General features: G+C 43.4%; 1 protein-coding gene across 6 annotated transcripts in view; it reads right to left on the bottom strand.

The window, feature by feature from the left end:
• Window positions 1-25406, bottom strand: part of LOC137375180 (G-protein coupled receptor 55) — a 104070-nt gene that overhangs the window by 67095 nt on the left and 11569 nt on the right. The window contains exons 1-2 of one of the 6 annotated variants that reach the window (XM_068041945.1): window positions 9332-9473; window positions 5628-7311 (exon numbers count right to left, since the gene is read on the bottom strand). In XM_068041945.1, the coding sequence (XP_067898046.1) occupies window positions 6348-7298 (951 nt within the window). In that variant the 5' untranslated portion in view covers window positions 7299-7311; window positions 9332-9473 and the 3' untranslated portion in view covers window positions 5628-6347. Of the gene's footprint in view, window positions 1-5627; window positions 7312-9139; window positions 9298-9331; window positions 9474-25406 lie in introns of those variants that run through there. The other 5 variants (XM_068041943.1, XM_068041944.1, XR_010975942.1 and 2 more) reach the window with 5 other exon arrangements.

The following is a 25406-nucleotide window of genomic DNA, read 5'->3' as shown; positions in this document are numbered from 1 at the left end:
CACCATGCCGATTTTCTTTCCCATGATTCTGTTAATTTCTACCCATTACCTTTAAGTAAATCTCCTGATATTCATTGTTTACTTTACATTAATTATTTTATTATTTTACTGCCTCTGCTACTACCTACCTTCCCCTTACCTACTAAACCAACCATCCCCAATCCCTACCCTGACCTATCCCTGATTTCTGTCTCGTGCTAGTTTCTTTCCCAACTCTCCCATGTCCTCTTCAACTCATCTTATTCATGAGACCCATTTCCTGTCTCCTTGAATAAACTGCTGACCACCCAACCTCCCTTCCAGTTGTCAATGCTAGCTGACACAGTTCTATCTCTTCAGGGACCAACCCCTTTATTTCAAAACCGCTGTCATCATCTCTTCCTAAATAAAACAGTTAACTCCTCTGTCCACACCAACTATGGCTCCATATCCAACCTCCCTATCCTCCACAAGGACCTTGAACATGTCACCTCCCGCGTCTGTGTCCTTCTCTCCCAGAATTCGCTAGGCGAGAGTTTGAATAACTCCAATTTTTGCGTGCAGGGTTCACAATTTGGGGTCTGCCTACTCCTGTCCAGATCAAGGTGGGCAACACATGAATTTGTTGCACCCACCTCATCTGATGATTGCAGCATTGGGCCAAGCAGGTACCATGCTGCTCTCCTCTCCCAAACCCTGCCTGCAGCCTCTATGCTCAGTAGGGGGCCCAGGAAGCATTATTTGGTGATTGCATGGTACAGCCAACCATGTCTTGTTCAAGAGAAGAAAATTGCTGCAATCCAAAACATCAGAAAATTGAACACAAGGGCAGAAAGAGGGTTCCAGAGTCAGAATTTAGAATCCTGGCACAACATCTGCTGGTTGGCTGTATGAGATCAAGATAGTGCCGTTTCGAAGCCTTGCGGCATACCCAGACAACGCACCTACATGCGCCTTTCTCCTGCTGCAATGCCATGTAGGCCAAGCAAAAAGTGGCCAGCGGTGCATCACGCCAGCAGGAAGCAGTGCTCTGCCTCTTGATCTACACGATGGAATTTCTAGCCCCCATATCAATTTCTCCAATCAGGTGTCCATCTTGCCCACAGCACCAAAACATTCCTCGCCAAAATTACCAATGACATTCTTTGAGTGTGATCTCCTTGTCCTCCTCAGCCTCTCTTCAGCTTTCAACACAGTTGATTGCAACATCTTCCTCTAATGCTTCTCTGTCACTGGTCACTTCATAGGATTGCCCTTGGTTGGTTCCATGCTTACCTATCCAATCACAGCCAGAGCACCTGCAGCAATGGCTTCTCTTCCCACCAATGCATATTTCCTCTGGAGTTTCCCAATGATTTATTCTTTGTCCCCTCCTTTTTGTCATCCATATATTGCCACCCAATAGCATCATTTGCAAACATGCAATCACTGATGAGACCTGCCTGCCTCTGCACCACCTGTCTCAATCCTTCCATTACCTCTATGTTGTCAACCCGATTATCCAATATCCAATCTTAGATGTACCATGACTTTCTCCAGCTAAGTGTTGGCAAGACCAAAGCCGTCGTCTTTGACTTCTGCTACAAACTCTGTGCCCTTGTCATTAACACCATCCCTTTCCCAGCTACTGTCTCAAGCTGAGTTACAAAGTTTACAACTTTGGCGCCCTATTGAACCCTGAGTTGAACTTCCAATCTACATTCTGTCCATCAGGGGGACTGCCTGCTTTCAGCTTCATAACCTCCCCCACCTCCATCCCTGCGTTACCACATCCATGGCACTTCACCTCCAGACTTGACTATTCCAATGCTCTTCTTGCTGGCCTCCCATTCTACAAACTCTGTAGCCTTCAGTTCATCCAAAATGTTTGCGATTCATATCATAATCATCACCTAGTCCCATAGACCATCACCCCAGTCCTCTCTAACTACCCATTGTCGTATTTAATAATTTTATAAATATTGAACAGCCTGATTGCAAGAAGGTGCATGGGGCTGGAGGGAGTTTGCATCAGGAGTCAGTCCTGTCTTGATTGAGCTGTTGTTGCACATGTTGCATAAGGACATTGGATCCTGACAGGAAGAAGTTTCGTTTTCACCATGCAACACCTCGAATGTTTCAACCTGTTTTTAAAATATTTTAGGTAAGTAGGTTCTGCTGCCTGTTAACACTTGGCACCAGTTATAGTCACTCATCTCCATTGTATTGTAAATTAATTACAGCTTCATCTATAACAAGATCCCATGGCTAATTCACATTTGCCACAGCTGTTTGTCACTGTAACTTTACTTCTCTGGTAAAATACTTTCCGAAAAATTCTGCATTTAAATTCTGCCTGGCTCAGCAAGGAACACCCAATCAATATTAGTGGCTACTCTGATACTGCGAATCACCAAACGCCCTGTTTTTTATTTTTTTTTTGTTTAAGTTTAATTCCTCTGTACAAGCATTTCTTTATACTAGTTACTGTGCAACATGCCCAGTATGCTAGTAGGTGCATGGTGTGCAAAGTACTGCTGCAAGTACATCCAGAACTTGCATGTGTGCATGATTTAGGGAAAGATTACACAGTCCTCCAACTTCATAAATGTTTGCATTATTAACTCTTATCTTGGTGGTTTTCTTCTCGCATTTGGCCCTGAACATTTTATCAGCTCAGTAGTGCGGGTAAGTTTATGTATTAGTCAGAGGAGGAACTCATAGAACCCAATCTCACTTGGTTACCATCCAACGATAAAAAACCCAACTCTTGTCTGAAGTTTTGGTATTCAGTTCTTCTGCTGGCAATGTGCTTACTGCTTCCTAAAGCTGTGGTAGGCAGCTTTTAAAATGGAGATAGTTTAATAACTGGTTCTAAATGAGCAAAGAAATAGAGATGTCAGCCATGGCTCAGTGATAGCACTCCTGCCTCTGAGTCAGGAGGTTGTGAGTTAAGTCCCACTCCAGGGACTTGAGCTCAAAATATAGGCTAAAACTCCATTGCAGTACTTTTTAAAAATATATTCTTTCATGGAATGTGGGTGTCACTGCCTAGGCCAGCACTGAGGAAGTGCTGCGCTCTCAAAGGTGTCATCTTCCACAGCACCTTCTTTAAAGCAGATGCTAGAAATCTGAAATAAAAACAGAAAATGCTGGAAACTCTCAGCAGGCCAGGCAGTATCTTTAGAGAGAGAAATGTATGATTAATGTTTCAGGTCACTGGTTCTGATCAGAATTAATCAGGCTGAAACATTAACTCTGTTTCTCTCTTCACAGAGGCTGCGTGATCTGCCGAGTGTTTGCAGCATTTTCCGGCTATGTTATTCTTTGATTGGAAGACATGACAGGAATCATCTACCTTCCAGGTATTTACTGATTAATTCAAATGAACATTTCAAAACTGAAATTGATAGCTTTTTACTAGGTAAGTGTATTAAGAGTTACAGAACTAAGGCAGGCAAATGGGTTTAAGATACAGGTCAGCCACAATCCAACTGAACGAAGAAACAGGCTATAGAGACTAAATGCCCTACTCCTGTTCCTATATTCTTATGTTCTTTACAAGGAAGAGTGTGCCTTTTTTAGAATGATAGCCTCGTTTAGACTGTTAGCCCTCTCTGTATTGGATGTGATTCAGGACTAAGTCTGCTGATCTCTGCTGTAAACTGTTGGGTGTAGGACCAAGACAAAAGGTATAAGATACTGGCTATAATTCCATTTCTGCAGATTTGTTGGAAGGATCACTATTGCCTTAAACCCTTCAGTCCACGTTTTGCTGCAATAGCCTTGGGATTCTGTTTATTCCTGACTGCAACAGGCAGTATGATTCATTTTCAAACGTCTTCTTCACTGTTGTAGAGGCCCACTGTAAAATCAGACATCTCATTCCCATTAAATCTATCTTCTCAAGGATTACCATGGCAATAGAATAGATTCAAAGCATCTTCAGGCCTTTCTCTATGTTACAGAAGATGTGTAAATGCAAGTTGTCAGCCACTTCTTTCCCCTCCTTCCTTAAAGGCACTAGAGTTAATTTTTGCCTCGCATGAGCAGTGAAAGGAGTACAGTCCAAAGTCCTGGCCACATGGCTCAAGCCATTTTGAGAACCACGGCCGAATTTGGTTACTGCTGATGGGCTGTTCCAGTGCTGGCTGTATTTTGGGCAGCCTGCAGCACTCCCTTTAAAGACTGCTGATAAGACTGCTCAATGCCCAGTACCAATGGGTGACTCCTAGAGTGATGGTTGCTGGGGTATGGTAGTATGGTCACCTACATCCATCTGATGCTTCACTGAGATGTCCAATGTTTAAGCATGAATCTAGATGGGTGAGTGTCAGCAAGCTGTATGTCAGTAGGGAGCATCACAGCCAAACTCAATCCTGCCCTTACCTAGTGTCTGCTCGTACACACTCACACACGAACACTTCCAACAGGGATCAGGAACCAAAGTTTATTTTTCTTCTCACTGGTCTAGGGGTTCTGCCATCAATGCTTCTGCAGAGATCAGATGATCCAGCAAATACCAGGCATTGAAACTGGGACCTTCACAACCTGTATGGCTCCGCATCACACTAAGGAGTGTTTGTATCCACTGAGATGCCTGTAAAAACTTGAGTACCTTGTAAATGGTCTCTTCGAATATTTGGCTAAGAGCATTTAACATTTGGCATTCCAAGGTCCAGGACTATGTGCTGAGGGATGCCCTAAAGCTTGAGGCAGCTACCACAAAGGGTCAATGGGAAATGCCACAGTCTAAGGCCCTCTTGCCATAGTACACTGAGGGGCTGGAACCCGTGTAAAACCCCTCAGGCTGTATGCACCAGGGAATGTTTAACATGAAATGTATATTGTAAATATAACCTATATTTGTAAGTGTAGTGAGGCACCACAGAGTACCACATATTGTATTGAAAGAAATTGAACTGTATTGCACTTTATGTAATGTCAAAGTTGAACTGTTATTCAAAGCACTTTTGCAAAATTTTATAAATAAGGTATATTTTTGGAGAAAAAAATTGTATCACTTAGCATTCCTCAGCCTTCTATTTTAATAGAGGTTTCTGCCTATTTAAAGTAAAAAGGTTAACAGCTCAGTTGGGAACGAGCCAAATGAGTTTCCTACAAACATTAAATGTGGCCGCACTAATATTCAAAGAGCCAACCATCAAGTACCAGAGACAGTAATGTTTGAAATGGAAAAAAATTGAGGGGATTGGTGGAGATTTAAAAATGTAAAAGGAACAGCCAACACATAGAGAGGTTGAAAGGAACTTTATAAAATCTGCAAAATACATTTAAGGCAACATTTGTAACTCTTACTACAAGATGTGGATTGAGATTAACATCCTTCCTGTTTCTCTTTGTCTGTTTCTCTTGCAGAGCGAAAACCTGAATCCATTCAACACCTTTGACTGTCTCTAACTGAAGTAGGTGCTCACGTTTTGAGATTGCTGCCACAATTGTTGGCTGATGCTAAGATACAATATGATCTTTAATGCATTACCATTTTGCTCTGTCAATATTTAACAGATTCCCAGCACTGATGGTCAAGGGAAGCTGTAGCCACATGGAACGTATCACTGACTGCCCCCACCACTATCCTTAAAGGGACCATGGCACAAAATTCATATTTCCCCTCCCCACCACTCCCCCCCCCAAAAAAAACACTGCACCTGCAATCAGGGATCGTGCATGATAAATACTGAACCTTCTTAGAATTGATAGGGTTAGGGATGTGACAGTTAGTGAACTGTAGGGTTAGTGGCAGGGGCAGTGGAGTTAAGGTGTCAACCGTAGGTCAGTGGTAGTACTCCTGTTCCTCAGTCAGAAGGTTGTGAGTTCAAGTCCCACTCTAGAGACTTGAATACAAAATCTAGGCTGACATTCCAATACTGAGGGAGTGCTGTTAGAGGTGATGACTTTCAGATTGAGACGTTAAACTGGGGTCCTATCCTGTCTATTCTTTCACAACATAAAAGATCCCATGGCACCATCAAAAAAGATTAGGAGAGTTCTCCCAGTGTCCTGCCCAATATTTATCCCTCAACCAACATCACTGAAACAGGTTATCTGGTAATTATCACATTGCTGTTTGTGGGACCTTGCTGTGCAGAAAATGTCTGTTGTGCTTCCCACATTGCAACAGTGACTACACTTCAAAAGTATTTAATTAACTGTAAAGCACTTTGGGTTGCCCCGAGATCATGAAAGATACTATATAAATGTCCATTCTGTCTACAGAGAAAGGACTGAAGTAATAGTCTGAGATATATGATGAATAAACCACGGTGTTGACAAGAGTGCAGTCTAATGAAATGCCAACGGAAGAGTGTGTAAGAAGACATGACACAGACTTCATGGTAAGTGCGCTAAAGCGACTCTGAATCTGGTTAAACACTCACATCATTGACTGAGAAAAGGGAAGCCAAGGATCTCTTAGTGCGTAAGCCCTGGTCCCGAAATTCCTTTGCAACAAAATAGTAACAAATGGCGTCTAGGCAACAGTTGACATTGGCTAAACACATGGCACCTTGAACAAATAAACTGATGCTCCTACGCGTTGAACAGTAATTTCTGCCAATGATATCCCGCCGCACTAAAAACTGAAGGATGATGCCAAGGTGGGTGGGCGCAAATGAACAGATGAAGATTGCCAGATTGGCAATGATGATTCTTGTGCAGGCCTGGCTGTTTCCGGGAGTCTTGCTTTGTCTCTGTCGAAGTTTCCGTATGATCCGGACTGAACAAAAGACCATGACGGCCATCGGGATCACAAAGCCCAGCAGCTCTACAAAGGCAATCAGGCCCGGGCTCCACGACTTATCGGAGAATTTATGGAAACAGGCAATGGTGGAGTTAGTGCTGTCATGGAACCCATAGATGGGTATGCTCCCCAACCACACAAAGGTCCAAATGGCAAGGCAAACTATCACAGTGTTCCGGGGGGATCGGAAATTCCTTGCCTTCAAAGGGTGGATAATGGCAAGATAGCGATCGATGCAGATGGAGGTGATGATGAAGATACTGGCATACATGTTGACAAAGTAGAGGGATTCTACAAAGGAGCAGAAGGCCATGTTGAAGGGCCAGCCTCCATCCTGGTCGAGCATCTTAAAAGGAAGGGAGAACAGCAGCAGGATGTCTGCCAGAGCAAGGTTGCTCATGTAAATGGTGGATTCAGTCCATCTCTTGATCTTGCAGCAGAACATGAGGAGAGCCAGGAGGTTGAACAGCAGCCCCAGGATGAAGGTGGGGATGTAGATCACCAGCTGCATAGTGTTCTCCTCCTTACTTGTGTTAAACTCACACAAATTAGATTTTTCTTGGTAACCCTGATCCATGGCTTGGTTGCTCCTGCAAAAGGAAAGCATGCCTTAGAGCCCAGTCACTTTCTTGAAATCACGCAAGGGTAGAAATCATGGCCAATGATGTTACTGTACAAAGGCAGGTGTTCTGTCCTCACTGCCGACAGGAAGCATAATCCATCAGTAGCCCATTTGGAATTTCAGGCAGCACAGACTCCTAAAGTGACCTCTTTAATGCGCTCATATGAAATTCCTCCCTCTGTTTTTTAACAGAGGTGTTATAAATAAACAGATGAAAGCTTTTATTAAAATAACAGAGAGAAGGGCATTTGGGATGAGTCTATTAAGTATCAAAACGATAGCACCACTAATAATCTTTTCTACTTACTCTTCTATCACTCTCATGTTGTTACTATCTGGAATACACTGCCTGAAAGGATGGTGGAAGCAGATTCAATGGTAACTTTCAAAAAGGATATACACTTGAAAAAGAAAACATTCATCGGGCTATGGCGAAGGAGTGGGGGAGTAATTCGATAGATCTTTCAAAGAGTCGGCAGATGCACATTGAGCTGAATGACTTCCTTCTGTGCTATATGATTCCATGATTCTATCTCAAACATTACATACAAAACCTACCACCTCTAACCTGCAGATAATTACACATCTGCAGTTTATTTAAACTTTTAACATTTGTAAGGATTCTGAATGGCGACGTACAACTCAACACATTACAGACGGATATTTTCAAACACTGAAATATCCACTGAACCAACCACTTTTAAAAGTCCTGGTCAGAAATCAATGTTATTTGTATAAATTGCATTCAACTAACTTGCCAGTTCTTCTGTTCAGAAAGCCAACTGCCTATTTTGGTTCTACTGTTCATTTCTTTGCTCCTGTAAATTGGCCGTCTCAATCTTGATTGTCCTCCAGCATCGCCACCCACACCCAATTTTATCAATAATGGTTAATCAATGCTTCAAGCACTCCTTCAATTAGATGCTCAGTTTTCTGCGGTTATCAAGTTATCACTTGTGTCCTCCGTGATAAGTAATAAATTAAGAATTTATTTCATTCTGTACAGCAACAAGAACAAAATGCCTCCTGAGCGATCCTCCTGGGCAGAGTGAAAGTGGCAGCTTAGAGAACTGGCAAAAGTCGGAGATCATTAGGCAAAAGAATTTAACATCAGCCAAACTGTAGTTCAAATGAGCTTGAAATTCAATGCCCCAACAACAGAGCTAACTCTTGTGGATGGAGAGTTATCTTAGTTTTGAGTACAGGATTCAGGAGGACAATCAAGATGAAAAAACCCACATCAGTGAACAATGATAGATTTTATGACCTAAACCTTATTGGCTGCAAGTGTTTTTTAATTCTACTTTTTGTATGATTTTATACTGAAAATTGGGTAATGTACATGGCTGTACATTATATAGTTGAAATAATCAATTTAAATATGTAATTTCAAGAATAATTTTCTTTTCATCTGACCAAAATCTGACCACTTCTGCAGCCCGACCATCTCTCCAACCTGGCTTCCCCTGTAAATTTCAGGTTGTTGAATTCGGCAGTTTTACTGCATTTGTGATCGAGTTAAATCTATTTCTGTTTAGTACTTTTTGAAAATGTCTCTATCTGCAAATTTTAACAGCGAGGCTGCCACTTGTGTGTGTTATGTTTTGTCAAATATATTTTATAAGCATTGTGCATATATTTTCTCCCAGTAGTCAAATCTTTACACCTCACTAAAAATGGGGATCAGATAAATTTGCCACTCGAAACCGTTAGTGTGTCAAGCTAACTTCTAAAACACGTACAAGTACATAATTCCACACCTTTAAAGTTATATTTAAATACATGGGTGTACTTACGTATATTAGTCAATGGTAGACTTGCTGGAAAGTGAATGACTACACCTCGGCCACCCTTGTATAAATATCGGTATGTCATCTAAAATGTTTTGGTAACACTAGAAATTTTAACCACATCCTATGCCCATTGCCTCTCTCTCCAGAGTCTTTTTGCCAGAAAAGCCTCATTATCATTCAGCAAAATGCACCTACCAGCACACCTGCAAGTCCCCGGCTGCATTCCTATTTAGATGATTTCTGATTTATACTCCTTTTCTTGCCATGATATCTGCCATTCTGTCTTCTGCCTGGCATGGCACTTCCCATCCATTTTGGACTGTTTCTGAGCTCATGCTTAACCTTCTGCCTGCTCTAGCCCCAGCTCTGCACTTTTTTTACTCTCCTAGCCAGCTCAGGATCTACTGGGTTTGTAAATATTCCTAGCGTGACAGAGAAAAACTTAGTGGTTACCAAGTTGTCTTCATGTGGGTGTTAGAGTCATAACAGCTTTTGTAAATGAAAGAGCATTCTGAGAATATCATGCCCCGCTACACAGTGAAACCAGCAGCAATCTGTGACTGGCACTGAACAGAAGGAATACAGAACACCACACTAAATAAACCCAGCTTCAGCCCAGTTGCTGTTCAGATTGAGCCCAGAAAGAGAACAGCAAACATGAGTAAAGCAGATTGATAGCGAAGGTATGGAATATTATAAGGAGAATTCGCTCAAGCAACCCATGCAGGAGGTCTACACAGGAGGAACTTCTTCAGAGGTATGATAGAGCGCTGGGGGCAGGGGCTGTGGTAGTTGAAACCAAAAAGTATTGCTTTTCTGGTTATTTAGAGGAAGAAAAAATTGAAACAGGAGTATTCGCGATTTTTTTCAATAGTTTAGCAAATAAACAAGCAATTTGAATTATATATGCTAGAAAATTTCAGAAAGATGTACAAACAATAGAGTAGGGATAATGGGGGACTTAATTATCCTAATATAGACTGGAGGCAAAACACAGTGAATAGGGGGAAGAAGGCAGAGGAATTCCTGAAATGTGTACAGGAGAACTTTCTCGATCAGTCTGTTTCCAGCCCAATGAGGAAGGAAGCATCACTGGATCAAGTTCCAGGAAATGAAGAGTGGCAAATGGAGTATGTTCCAAAGGGAAAGCATTTGGGAAACAGTGATCACAATATCATTAGGTTGAGAGTAGTTATGGAAAAGGACAAGGAAGAATCAAAGGTGAAGATACTAAACTGGAAGAGGGTTAATTACAGTGAGTTGAAAAGGGATGTGACCCAGGTAGATTTGAATCAAAGATTGGCAGGTAAAACAATCAATGAGCAATGGAAGGCCTTCAAGGATGAGATAGTTTGGATACAGAGTAGACACATTCCCACAAGGGGAAAGGGAAGGGCACCCAAAGCTAGACTTCCTTTTGTGACTAACAAAACTTAGATTAAAATTAAACAGAGAAAGGAGGCTTATAATACATGTCACGTTCATAAAACTTTAGGGAATCAAGTAGAATACAGAAAGTGCAGAGGAGAGCTGTTAAAGGAAATAAGAAGGGCATAGAGAAAATCCATGTGAAATGATTAAAGGGTAACATAAAAATGAACACTAAAGTATATTATATAAGCATATAAATAGTAAAAGCCTAGTCAAAGGAAGGACGGGACTGATAGGAACCAAAAAAGGGAATCATCTCATAGAAGCTGTGGGCATGGCTAAGGCACAAAATGAGAGCTTTGCATCTGTGTTCACAAAAGAAGAGGATACTGGCAATGTCACAGTAAAGAGCAGGTAGAGAAATTGGATAGGATACAAATAGTTAATGGGGAGGTACTTAAAAATAGAAAAGTCACCCAGTTTGGATAGGATGCTAGTTTGCTGGAGGAAGTAAAAATGGGAACAGCAGAGGCTCCGGCTACAATCTTACAATTCTCCTGAGATTTTGGAGTGGTGCCAGACAACTGAAGGGTTACAAATGTTACATCCCTATTCAAAAAGAGAAATAAACTCCATCAGCCTAATATCAGTGGTAGGGAAACTTCTAGAGAGAATAATGAGGGACAAAATTAATTGTTACATTGAAAAATATGGCTTAATAAATGAAAGTCCACATGGATTTGTTGAAGGCAAACGGTGTCCAACTAACGCGGTTGAGTTCTTCAAAGAAATAAGGGAGAGGGTTAATGAAGTTGGTATTGTTGATGTTGTGTATGTGGGCTTTCAAAAGGCATTTGATAAAGTGCCACACAATAGACTTGTTAGAAAAATTGAAGGCCATAGGATTAAAGGGACAGTGGCAGCATGGATACAAAATACAAAAGAGACAAAACAGAGAGTAGTAGTAAACGGTTACTTCTCAAACTGGAGGGAAGTATATGGTGGTATCCCCCGAGGGTCAGTTTTAGGACCCGTGCTCATTTTGCATATATTAGTGTATATAGTGTATCTTGGGTATACTTGGGTATACAGTGCATCATTTTTAAAGCTTGCAGTTGGCACAAGACTTGGAAATGTAGCAAAGAACGGGGAAGATAGTAACAGCCCCTGGTCAGTAAGGTTCTGTCCCGCCAAAGATTCTCTAGACAGGGGAAACTGCCTCTCAGAATTATATATGTTTCAATGAGTTCACCTCCCAGTCTTCTAAACTCCAGAGGGTATAGGGCCAGTCTACTCAATCTCTCCTAGTAGAATAATCCTCTCATCCCAGGAATCAATCCATTCAGGACTTCTGATTGAAGATGGTTGCAAACATTTCAGCCTTGTCTTTTGTACTCACATGCTGGTCTTTGCCATCATTGAGGATGGGGATATTCATGGAGCCTCCTCCTCCCGTTTACTGTTTAATTTAACAGCACTAAATGTGGCAGACCTGCAAAGCTTTGATGTGATCTGTTGGTTGTGGGATCACGTAGCTTTGTCTGTAACATGCTGCTTCTGCTGTTTTAGTGTGTATGCATTCCTTTGTTGTAGCTTCACCAGTTTGGCACTCAATTTTAGGTGTGCCTGATGCTGCCCCGGCATGCTCTTCTATACACCTCATTGAATCTGGTTGGTTCCCTGGCTTAATGGTAATGATAGAGTGAGGGATATGCTGGTCTGTGAGGTCACAAATTATGAAGGAATGCAATTGTACTGCTTCTGTTGGCCCACATTGTCTCATGGATGCCCAGTTATGAGCTGTTACATATGTTCTGAATCTATTCCATTTCGCACAGTGGTTAAAAGAACGTGCATTTACATAGTGCCTTTCATGACCACCAGAACGCTTTACAGCCAATGAAGTACTTTTATAGTGTAGTCGTTGTTGTAATGTTGTAAGGAAACATGGCAGCCAATTTGTGCACAACACTCAAGAAGTTCGACACCATCCAGGACAAAGCAGCCCGCTTGACTGGCACCCCATTCACAAACATTCACTCCCTCCACCACCGATGCACAGTGGCAGCAGTGTGTACCATCTACAAGATGCACTGCAGCAACGCACCAAGGCTCCTTAGACAGCACCTGCCAAACCCGCGACCTCTACCAACTTGAAGGACAAGAGCAGCAGATGCATGGGAACATCACCACCTGCAAGTTCCCATCCAAGTCACACACCATCCTGACTTGGAACTATATCGCCATTCCTTCATTGTCGCTGGGTCAAAATCCTGGAACTCCTTTGCTAACAGCACTGTGGGTTTACCTACCTCACATGGACTGCAGCGGTTCAAGAAGGCAGCTCACCACCACCTTCTCAAGGGCAATTAGGGATGGGCAATAAATGCTGGCATAGCCAGTGACGCCCACAGCCCATGAATGAATAAAAAAAAATATTGTTGCTCCTCATTTTTCCTTCCAAAATGCATCACTTCATACTTCTCTGCATTAAATCTCATCTGCCATGTGCCTGCTCATTTCACCAGTCTATGTCTTCCCGAAGTCTGTTACTATCTTCCCCGTTCCAGAACTAAGGTTCATAGCCTCAGAATAAGGGGTCGTTCATTACAGAATGAGATGAGAAGAAATTTTTTCACTCAGAGGGTTGTGATTCTTTGGAATTCTCTACCCCAGAGGACTGCGAGTGCTCTGTCACAGAGTACACTCAAGGGAGATTTTTGAACTCTAAAGGATATGCGGATTGAGCAGGAAATTGGAGTTGAGGGCGAATATCAATCATGATCTTATTGAATGGTGAAGCTGACTCGAGGGGCCGTATGGCTTACTCCTGCCCCCATTTCTCATGGTCTCATATGGATGATTCACCTTGGCCTTCTCCTGAGGTCCCCAGCATCACAGATGCCAATCTTCAGCTGCGGTATCAAGAAATAGCTGAAGGTACTGGATACAGCAAAGGCTATGGGCCCTGACAACATTAAGATTGTAGTGCTGAAGACTCGTGCTCCAGAACTAGTCACACCTTTATCCAAGCTGTTCCAGAACCAGCGACAACACTGGCATCTTCTCGAAAAAGTAGAAAATTGACTAGGTATGTCCTGTCTACAAAAAGCTGGAGAAATGCAATCCAACCAATTATTGCCCCATCAGCCTACTCTCAATCATCAGCAAAGTGATGGAAGGTGTCATCGACAGTGCTACCAAGTGGCACTTACTCTCCAATAAACTGCTTACCAATGCTCAGTTTGTACTCTGCCAGAGGCACTCAGCTCCAGCCCTCAATACTGTCTTGGTCCAAAGATGGACAAAAGAGCTGAATTCCAGAGGTGAACTGAGAGTGACAGTCTTAACATCAAGGCATCATTTGACCAAGTGTGGCATCAAGGAACCTTAGTAAATAGGAAGTCAATGGGAATTGGAGGTAAACTGGCTGGAGACATACCTAGCAAAAAGGAAGATGGTGATGGTTGTTGCAGGCTAATCATCTCAGCCCCAGAACATCACTGCAGGTGTTCCTCAGGGTAGTGTCCTCAGTCTAACCATCTCCGTGGGGATGTTCGCTGATGATTGCACAGTGTTCAGTTCCAATTTCAACTCCTCAGATACTGAAGCAGTCTGTGCCCACATGTAGGAAGACCTAGACAACATTCAGGCTTGGGCTGATAAGTGACAATTAACATTTGTGCCACACAAGTTCCGGACAATGACCATTTTGAACAAGAGAATGTAACCACCCTCTTTTTACGAGAAACAGAATTATCATTGCTGAATCATCCACCATCAACGTCCTGAGGGCTACTGTTGACCAGAAACTTAACTGGACCAGCCATGAAAATACTGTGAATACAGGTGTAGGCCAGAGGCTGGGGTATTCTGTGGTGATTTACTCACCTCCTGATTCCTCAATGCCTTTTGACAACCTACAAGGCACAAATCAGGAGTGTGATGGAATACTCTCCATTTGCCTGGATGAGTGCAGCTCCAACAACACTCAAGAATCTCGACACTATCCAGGACAAAGCAGTCTACTTGATTTGTCACCAGATCCATCACCTTAAACATTCACTGCCTCCATCACCAGTGCACAGTGGCAGCAATGTGCCCCATCTACAAGATGCAGTGCAGCAATTCACTAAGCCTCCTTCAATAGAACCTTCCAAACCCACAACCTATACCGCCTAGAAGTACAAGGGCAGCAGGCGTGTGGGGACACCACCAAGCCCCACAACATCCTGGAAATATATTGCCTTTCCTTCACTGGCACTGGGTCAAAAACCTGGATCTTCCTTCCTAATAGCACTGTTGGTGTACCTGCACCACATGAACTGCAGTAGTTCAGGAATACGGCTCACCACCAACTTCTCAGGGCAATTAGGGATGTGCAATAAATGCTGGCCTTGCAGTGAGGCTCACATCCCGTGAATGAAGAAAAAAAATTACTTTATCCAAAACTGTATTCATAACTCCCTAGCCATAACATCCCAACTATAACTTTCATTTCTAGTAATTCAGCAATCTATTTATAAAGCCAAGGTTCATATATGCTTTTTAAAAATCAACCTTATCAACTTATCCTGCCATCTTCAAAGGTCCAATTTCCTTTTGAAAACAATGATTGTCTCCGCTTCCACCACCCTAGTGGGCAACAAGTTCCAGGGCATTACCACCCTCTATGTAAAATTGTTTCCTCACATTCCCCTGCATCTCTTGCCCAAATCTTCAATATGTGTCCCCTAGTCCTTGTACCATTAGTTAATGGGAACAGTTTTTCCTTGTTTAACTTATCTAAGCATGTCATAATCTTGTACACCTCTATCAAATCTCCCTCAATCTCCTTAGCTCCAGGGAGAACGACCCCGGCTTTTCCAACCTGACTTTGTATCTAAAATCACCCATCCCTGGAACCATTCTGGTAAATCTCCTCTGCACCCTCTCAAGGACCCTCACATCCTTTCTAAAGTGTGGTGACCAGACTGGACAAAATACTCCAGTTGGGGCCTAACCAGAGTTTTATTAAGGTTCAGCATAACTTCCCTGCTTTTGTACTCTATTTATATTTTGTACTTTCGGCCTCTATTTATTATGAAGCCCAAGATTCTAAATGCTCTGCTAAACACTCTTTCAACATCTCCTGCCACCTTCAAAGATCTATTTGTCTGCACCCCAGGTCTCTCTGTTCCTGCACATTCTTTAGAACTGCACGATTAAGTCTATATTGCCTTACCCTACCCCTTTTGCCAAAATACATCACCTTATGCTCTTCTGTATTAAATTCCATCTGCCACCTGTCTGCCCATTCTTCTAGCCTATCTATGTCCCAGTAGTTTCATGGTCACTGAGACAATCCTTTTATTCCATATTATACCATATCATTAGTCCAGTTCTCAGGATTACTAGTCCAGTAACATAACTACCTACCATCACATTATAGATGAGAAATATTAATTAGTAATGCAGAATGAAGACTAGATGTAGGCTGTCCACTCCCTCTCGGCTCAGCTCCAGAACACTCAACTACCCTCCCTAACCCCATTCTTGTTGGCATCATAACTGTTCCATCACATGAGGTCTTGTTCCTCCCATTCCTGCCATTATCTCTCCGCACTGAAAAGTCTAACCTCAACTACTTCATCCACTTTATCCAGTGTCCCATTCGAACCTCCGCTTTCTAAAGAAACTCAACTCCATGTACGTTTTCCCACCTCTCCATGTTTAGATCCCATTGGTCTAATTTCTGTCCCAATCATTGTATTGAGAGCACTCCGGGCAGTGTTACCAACAACATTTTGAGCAAATGCATTATTGCTCCTCATCTTCCTTGATATCTCTCTGCTGACTCTGACACAGTTGAAGGCACTGTCTTCCCCCAAAGCTTCTTCTCCGTGTTTTACTACTGCAACACTTCACTTGCATGGCCCGTTCCTACTTCCTTGACTCCTTCTGGCCAATTCCAACATGGCCAGCACATCTGCTGTCGTGGCTTATCCTCCAGTGCCATGTGGTCACCTCCTTGCCCATTTCCTATTCCTTAATCACATGTTCTGTCTGTGACATTACAAGTAAGCAGCGAGTAAGCTGTCATATGTATATTGATGATACCGAGCTCTGTGTCCCTACTACCATCTTTGATTAATGACTATTGCTGCCTGTCCTCAATAATAACACTGAAGGTTTGTTAAGAGAGCAACTGAGGTTTACTGTGATCTATGGAAAACAATGGAAGTGGCAGTAGATGCCAACCTTCTTGTCTTTGCTGTTACATTTGCCAAAATTTTGCACCTCAACATATAACCTGAGTAATACTGCATGCAAGCAGAGTATTTAAAAAAAAGACTTGCATTTATTTGGCCTTTCATGAGCACAGGGCATTCCAAAGCACTTCACAACCAATGAAGTACTTTGAAGTGTAGTTACTGTTGTAATGTAGGAAACATGGCAGCCAATTTGCACACAGCAAGCTCCCACAAACAGCAATAATGACCAGATAACCTTTTTTTTGTGATGTTGATTGAGGGATAAATATTTACAAGGACACTGGGGATAACTCCACTGCAAAATAGTACCATGGGATCTTTTACATCCCATTGAGGGGGTAGACAGGGCCTCGATTTAACATTTCATCCAAAAGGCAGCACCCACTTACTACAATACTGGAAGGTCAGCCTTAATTTTTGTTCCCACATCCTAGACCGAGACTCGAACCCACAGCTATTGAAGCAAGAGTGCTATCACTAAGCCTACTCACAAACAGAAAGACATTCTCTCCTCTATGAAGTAGCCAGCATTTCCATTTAATGGTGTTGAACTCAGTTTTCAATCATTACTGATCATAAATGGCTAAAGTCTATTTTCCACATTGCAAAATCAGAGTTACTTGCTCAGATCGGAAGATACTGTGCACCGTACCACATTACAGCCACGCTTAAGATAAACTCAGCAGATTACATTTCTCTATGCCCTCTGCCAAATCAAAGTCCACAAACTAACAGGATAGTGAGCTTTTTAAAAAATTCATACATAGGATGTGGGCGTCACTGGCTATGCCAGCATTTATTGCCCATCCCTAATTGCTCTTGAGAAGATGGTGGTGAGCTGCCTTCTTGAACCGCTACAATCCATGTGAGGTAGATACACCCACAGTGCTGTTAGGAAGGGAGTTCCAGGATTTTGACCCAGCGACAGTGAAGGAACAGCGATATAGTTCCAAGTCAGGATGATGTGTGACTTGGTAGAGGTCGCAGGTTTGGAAGGTGCTGTCTAAGGAGCCTTGGTGCATTGCTGCAGTGCATCTTGTAGATGGTACACACTGCTGCCACTGTGCGCCGGTGGTGGAGGGAGTGAATGTTTGTGAATGGGGTGCCAATCAAGTGGGCTGCTTTGTCCTGGATGGTGTCGAGCTTCTTGAGTGTTGTTGGAGCTGCACCCATCCAGGCAAGTGGAGAGTATTCCATCACACTCCTGACTTGTGCCTTGTAGATGGTGGACAGGCTTTGTGGAGTCAGGAGGTGAGTTACTCGCCTCAGGATTCCTAGCCTCTGACCTGCTCTTGTAGCCACGGTATTTATATGGCTACTCCAGTTCAGTTTCTGGTCAATGGTAGCCTCTAGGATGTTGATAGTGGGAGATTTAGTGATGGTAATGCCATCGAATGTCAAGGAGAGATGGTTAAGGTTCTCTCTTGTTGGAGATGGTCATTACCTGGCACTTGTGTGGCACAGATGTTACTTGCCACTTATCAGCCCAAGCCTGGATACTGTCCATGATTTGTTGCATTTCTACACGGACTGCTTCAGTGTCTGAGGAGTCACGAATGGTGCTGGACATTGTGCAATCATCAGCGAACATTCCCACTTCTGACCTTATGATTGAAGGAAGGTTATTGATGAAGCAACTGAAGATGGTTGGGCCTAGGACACTACCCTGACGAACTCCTGCAGTGATGTCCTGGAGCTCAGATGATTGACCTCCAACAACCACAACCATCTTCCTTTCTGTTAGATATGACTCCAACCAGCAAGGGAGTTTTCCCCCTGATTCCCATTGACTTCAGTTTTTCTAGGGCTCCGTGATACCATACTCAGTCAAATGCTGCCTTGATATCAAGGGCAGTCACTCTCACCTCACCTCTTGAGTTCAGCTCTTTTGTCCATGTTTGAATCAAGGCTGTAATGAGGTCAGTGGCTGAGTGGCCCTGGTGGAATCCAAACTGCGCGTCACTGAGGAGGTTATTGCTAAGCAAGTGCTGCTTGATGGCACTGTTGATGACACCTTCCATCGCTTTACTGATGATTGAGAGTAGACTGATGGGGGAGTAATTGACCGGGTTGGACTTGTCCTGCTTTTTGTGTACAGGACATACCTGGGCAATTTTCCACATTGCTGGGTAGATGCCAGTGTTGTAGCTGTACTGGAACAGCTTGGCTAGGGGCGCGGAAGGTTCTGGAGCACAGGTCTTCAGTACTATTGCCGGAATTTTGTCAGGGCCCATAGCCTTTGCAGTATCCAGTGCCTTCAGTCGTTTCTTGATATCACGTGGAGTGAATCGGAGTGCAACATCAAATATTATCTTAATTTCATCTTTTCAACGCGAGAGATCAAATAATGATCCAAACTTGCAGGTCATCAGAATGCGGAATGATCTGACAATATTAATGTGACCCAGGACTCGATATCAACGTTCAGAATCATTTTTCAATATCTCTGATGTGCTTACTATTTTAGTGGACATTGAGGTAGTTCTGCAAGGTACAATGTTCAGGCATCAAGGGTGAAAAAATATGGCTTTTCGAGATAGATATATTGTGAAGACCTGATTACTACCTGTCTTCCCTGTCCATGCATGCTGTCTGGCAACAAAACTCAGCCCCGACAGATGTTACAATTATTTGTAAAAAGGTAGGACATGGTTTCTGTGCTCCTTTCTCCTCCGGAAGTCATCTCCTTGCGATAATTTACATACCCACTTGTACATTTCATGAAATCTACAATAGGAAACATGCTTTGACCACTGTTGACCACGCTGATTTAGAATACCTGAAATGACTAAAATTCAGGATGGCATTGTTTTGGCAGATTTCTGCAGAAATAATTCATATTATCCTTAAATAAAGACCAAACTATTCATGGAGAGCTGTTTATGCGCTGGTTTATTGGAGTTTGTGATGAGTGAGCTGTTTATGCCCTGCTTTACTGGAGTCTGTGAGGACAGGGCTGTTTACTCCCAGATTTAACCTCAGGCAGTAAGTATTAGAAGTATTTAAAACAGGAACTGCATTGCACAGGACATCTGTCTGGGATGAGGTGATGGTTTAGCGAATATCTTATAGGAAACTCTTTGCGTGCAGTTCTGAACCACTTCCCTTTGAGTAATAAATCAGTATAGTTCTAAATGTGCTGTAGCTGCACGTCATTGAGTAATAACAAAAGCTTCAAAATCACTCAGCTATTTTGTTAATAAGGTGGTTAAAGATTGAGAACATTAATTTACTGTAACAACACACTCAAACTGCAGCATACCTACAAGTATCACAATCAGAAACTCCTTTCCAAAACCAAATATAGAAATGGTTCCCTTTTATCGCTCAGAGTTTGATTTCCTGTTGTTCGCTGTTACATGTTGAAATTTTTTACGTAACTTATTAACAGCGGACCTGGCAGAGGCCGAACGTGTCAGACAGCCAACAGCCACAGTGCTTGATGGAAGAGATGGGTGGTGCCAATGGTGGTAACAGACCATGGACAAATAGTGGCGATAGGAGGGTGGATGCATGTTCTAGATTTTTTTTTCTTCCATTCTCCAATATGCCATGGCCGAGATTATGAATATTCTGCGTGTGTAATTGTGGGCATTAATCTTCACCCAGGTCACAGTGCATTCACACTTCCCTGTCTGCCATGTCTAACCCCTTCCCCGCCTGTCACAACTTTCTCCTCTACCCCCATCCTCAAATCAAAATTGTTGACTCATGCTGGGGTATGGGTTCCACAACTACCCTTCAGTAGCTTACTCAAATAACAGTGCATAATCAGACATGGAGTGCACCCTAACGTGGAAATTCTCTGATCACTTCGTGGAAATGGAGTAAGTGCTGTGCTGCTCCACCTTATTGGACACTTGGAATGCACTGCCTGAAGAGGTGGTGGAGGCAGGAACCCTCACAACATTTAAGAAGTATTTAGATAAGCACTTGAAATGCCATAGCATACAAGGCTATGGGCCAAGTGCAGGAATATGGGATTAGAATAGTTGGGTGCTGGATGGCCGGCATAGACACAATGGGCCAAAGGGCCTGTTTCTGTGCGGTATAACTCTATGACTCTATGACCTTATAGTAGTCACCAGGAGAAAGGGAGTGTTTGGTCATTGGCATATTGCTAGGGGGTCCCCCTTGGTCTGTAGGAGGAAGGGGAGGAGGACACGAAGCCAGGCAGAGCATCACCAGCTGCTGCAGGAGAAGGGGACAGCAGAGCGATGTGGAATCCTTCCCCTCTGTGCATACAAGATCTCCCTCCTTCTCAGAGCCTCCCACCAGGATCTCCAGTGCCACATACGAGAACCTGTGCACAGTCTCACTCGGACGCTGTCATCCTGAAATATGCCACTGTGTACCAGTCAGAGCATCCCACACCTTCAGTGGAAGTGGGTGCAAGGAGTCCACATATACTGCTCTATGTAAATTGGGCCTAATCAGCACTTGAGAGCTAAACCTGCAGCTATATTGGTGTTCAAAATCATGAGGGGTCTGGACAGAGTACATAAGGAAAAACTGTTCCCTTTGGTGGAAGGATCAAGAATTAGAGGGCACAGATTTAAGGTAATTGGCAAAAGAAGCAATAGCGTCATGAGGGAAAACTTATTCACGCAGCGAGTGGTTAGGATCTGGAATGCACTTCCTGAGAGTGTGATGCAGGAAGGTTCAATCAAAGCATTCAAAAAGGAATAGGATTGCTATCTGAAAAGAAAGAATGTGCAGGGCTACAGGGAGAAGGCACTAGGTAAATTGCTCTTTCAGAGAGCCAGCACAGACACGACGGGCCCAATGGCCTCCTTCTGTGCTTTAACAGTTCTGTGACAGCTCTGTTTCAACTCCTCCAAGCAAGTTCAAATTATGCTGATCAGCAATTAGGCCTAACATTTCATGCTAAAACCAGACTTTCAAACAGGCTTACAATAGCAAAATACTGCGGATGCTGGAAATCTGAAAATAAAAAAAACAGAAAATGCCGGAAATTTTCAGCAGCTCAGTTGAAAGGTCAGCAACCAGAAACCTTAACTATGTTTCTTTCTCCACAGATGCTGCCTGACCTGCTGAGTAATTTCTGGAATTTTCTGTTTTTATTTCAAACTGGTGGGCTAGATATTCATCTGTCCCAATTTCTGGACGTGGGCCATGATTCACAGTGCACCTGCGCCCGTTCAGTTCGAGGTGGGTAAGATACAAAATTGGTCTACCTGCCTCATCTGAATGATTTCAATGCAGGAGCCTGGGCCTCCAGCGCAGGTCTCCTCTTTGCAATGCTGCCAGCGTGGTCTACACACAGCAGGTGGAGCTGGCAACATTGTTTCCCAATCACACGATACAGGCAGTCTGCTTTTTCTTAAAGGCAGGATGCCTCTTAAAGGCAAAATGGAAAAAAAGTTTGCTAAAATGGAAAATATTGAAAAATAAACATCAGGGTGCCTTGAAGGATCCAGAGTGAAGGATGTGGCTAGAGACATTAGTAGTGAGGGTGGGCAACAGGACAGACGCCGTGGTCCTGCGGGGGGCCAGGAGAACCTCAAGGACCACCCTGAGAAGGGAGTGGGAGCAGGTGGCCAGAAAGATCAATGTCTGGAGTCTGGACCCAAGGACCTGGCAGCAGTGCCACAAGAAGGCCAATGACCTCATGCAGGTGGTCAACATCAGTGAATGTAATTTCACATGACATCTCCTACCCACTGCTCTACCAACCTCTCACACTGCTCAATGCAGCACACCCCCATTACTCAAACAGCAACCCTCATGCCGATCATCCAGATTTTCCACCTCACCCTCACATACCTACCAATGCTGCCAGCCTCACACCCACCTCTCGCTGCCTTCAGATACCTCCAGCTATTCAGCTTTGGCAGGCCCATCACCCAAGCACAGCTTGACACAATCACTGACATTCTTCCCTCTCTCTTGCAGGACAAGCTGCTACACAATAGAAGGTAGCACAGCAGAACTGGAGGAGGACAGGACACCTGGATCTTCTGAGTCCTATGGAGGAGTTGGCTCTCAGCATCATGGTGCCAGCTGTGAGGGGATCGTAACATCTGAAATCACTGAGAACAGTGAGGATGATGGCATCTTCCTGCCTTATGCCCCTTCTCAACTCCCAGCACACCTCATCCTGCTACCTGGCATGATGAACAAGCTGCTGATGACGTGACCAAGGAGGACCTCTTGCATTAAACCCCACCCGCTTCCCTCACCCCAAACTTCCTCTTCTGATTTTCTGCTTTCAGACACTCAAGACCTGCCACCTGCCCAGCTGCAGCAAGTCCAGGAGGAGAGAGAGCAACTGCACAACACTGATGAAGAGGCCCGATCACTTGATATCACACTTGCAGCCATTAGTTCTCATACTGGCACTGCACCTACCTTAGATGCTGGTATAAAGTTGGGATCAGCACATGTTGAGACATCTGGGCTTGAGTGAGCTGCAGCCAGGTCAGGGGTAATGGATGTTTTGTTTGCCAGCTCACCAGAGGGCAAGGTTGCAGATGAGTTCTGCTACAGAGGACTCAGATGAGGACCTCAATGGGGCAGCATACAGGACAGTGCTGATGGGCATGCGTACTGAGATGCTGGATGTATTGGCTTGCCTGCTAGACAGCAACCTGTCAAGAGCATGGAGGAGTCTGGCTCCAAGTTGAAATACTGCATCACACGGAGTTTGCTCTCTCTGTAGCCTCTGCTCCATCTCCCTTTCATGCTGCAGACCCAGAGGGACTGCTACTGCTGTCCCCATACCTGTTGCAGCCTTTGTGTGGACAGGTCACCTACTCCTCTGCCATCCCTGTGAAAATGCAGGAGCACTCTCTGGACAATCCAAGAACTTACCTCAACACCTCCAGAAACACTCCAGAGTACTTCCAGGCACCTTCCAGTGGAAGAAGTTCCAAAAATTTTGCTTACCTTCTATTGGGGTGCCTCGTCCTTTAAAGAATACTATTACAGGGCTTATCTTTCTGCCTCATCCTTTTTTTCATTTCTGGACAACGAAAGCATTGCTCGGACCTGTGCTGTCCAATATAGATTGGGATAGTCGTCGTGTAGAGGGCAGATAGGGGCAAGAGTTCCTAGAACGTGTTCAGGAAAATTGTCTACAGCAGTATGTTTCCAATCCAACGAGAGAGGAGGCTCTGCTGGACCTGGTTCTTAGGAATGAGGTGGGCAAGTGGATCAAATATCAATGGGAGAACATTTAGGGGACAGTGATCAATGTATCATAAGATTTAGGTTGGCTATGGAAAGGGACAAATAACAATCTAGAGTAAGAATAATTAACCAGGGGAAAGCCAACTTCAATGGGTAAGAATTGATCTGGACTGAGTAAATTGGAATCAAAGGTTGGTAGGAAAAGTGGTAGCCTAATAATGGGCTACCTTCAAAGAAGAGATAGTTCGGGCACAGTCAAGGTATATTCCCTGAAAGGGGAAAGATAAGGCAAAAAAATCTAGAGCTTCCTGGATGACAAAAGAGATAGAGATTAAGATGATGAAGAAAAAGTGCACTTATGACAGATGTCAGATAGATAATACAATGAACAACCAGGCTGAATATAGAGGGTTCAGAGGGGAAGTGAAGTGGCAGATAAGAGAAGCAAAGAGGAAGTATAAAAAGAGACTGGCAGCTAACATAAAAGGGAATCTTAAAGTCTTCTATAGGTGTATAAATAGTAAACAGGTGGTAAAAGGAGGAGTGGGTCGATTAGAGAACAATAAGGGGATTTACACTTGGATACAGGGGAACTGTTGAGTTGCTAACTGACTACTTTGCATCTATATTTACTAAAGAAGATGCTACCTAAGCCACGGTGAGAGGAGGAAATTAATACACTAGAAGGATTTTAAATTGATAAGGAAGAGGTATTAGATAGGCTATCTATACTTAAAGTTGATAAAGCACAAGGACCAATGAGATGCATCCAAGGATGCTGCGGGAAGTGAGAGTGGAAATTGTGGAGGCACTGGCCATAGTTTTCCAGTCTTCCTTAGACTCAGGGGTGATGTCAGAAGACTGGAGAATTGCAAATGTTACACCCTTCTTCAAAAAAGCGTGTGGAGACAAGCCCAGCAACCACAGGCAGTCAGTTTAACTTTGGTGGTGGGGAACCAATAATTTGGAACAAAATTAATAGGCACATGGACAAATGCGAGTTAATTAAGGAAAGCCAGCAAGGATTTGTCAAGGGAAAATCATGTTTAACTAACTTGCTGGAGTTTTTTGAGGAGGTAACAGAGAGGGTTGATGAGGGCAATGCTGTTGATGTGGTGTACATGGACTTCCTGAAGGCATTTGATACAATGCCGTCACAACAAACCTGTGAGCAAAGGTATAGCTCATGGAACAAAAGGGATGGTAGCAACATGGATACAAAATTGGCTGAGTGACAGGAAACCAAGAATAGTGATTGATAGATATTTTTTGGGCTGGAGGAAGGTTTGTAGTGGAGTTCCCAGGGGTCAGTTTTGGAACCTTTGCTCTTCTTGATATATATTAATGACCTAGGCCTTGGTGTACAAGGCACAATTTCAAAATTTGAGGATGATATGAAACTTGGAAACATTGTGAACTATGAGGAGGATAGTGTAGAACTTCAAAAGGACATAGACAAGTTGATGGAATGGGCGGACAAGTGGCAGATGAAG

This window comes from Heterodontus francisci, chromosome 11, assembly GCF_036365525.1.
Source record: "Heterodontus francisci isolate sHetFra1 chromosome 11, sHetFra1.hap1, whole genome shotgun sequence".
NCBI classification, from domain to species: Eukaryota; Metazoa; Chordata; class Chondrichthyes; order Heterodontiformes; family Heterodontidae; genus Heterodontus; species Heterodontus francisci.
Note: the sequence above shows the minus strand (reverse complement) of the source record. Positions and strands in the feature narration are given on the sequence as shown.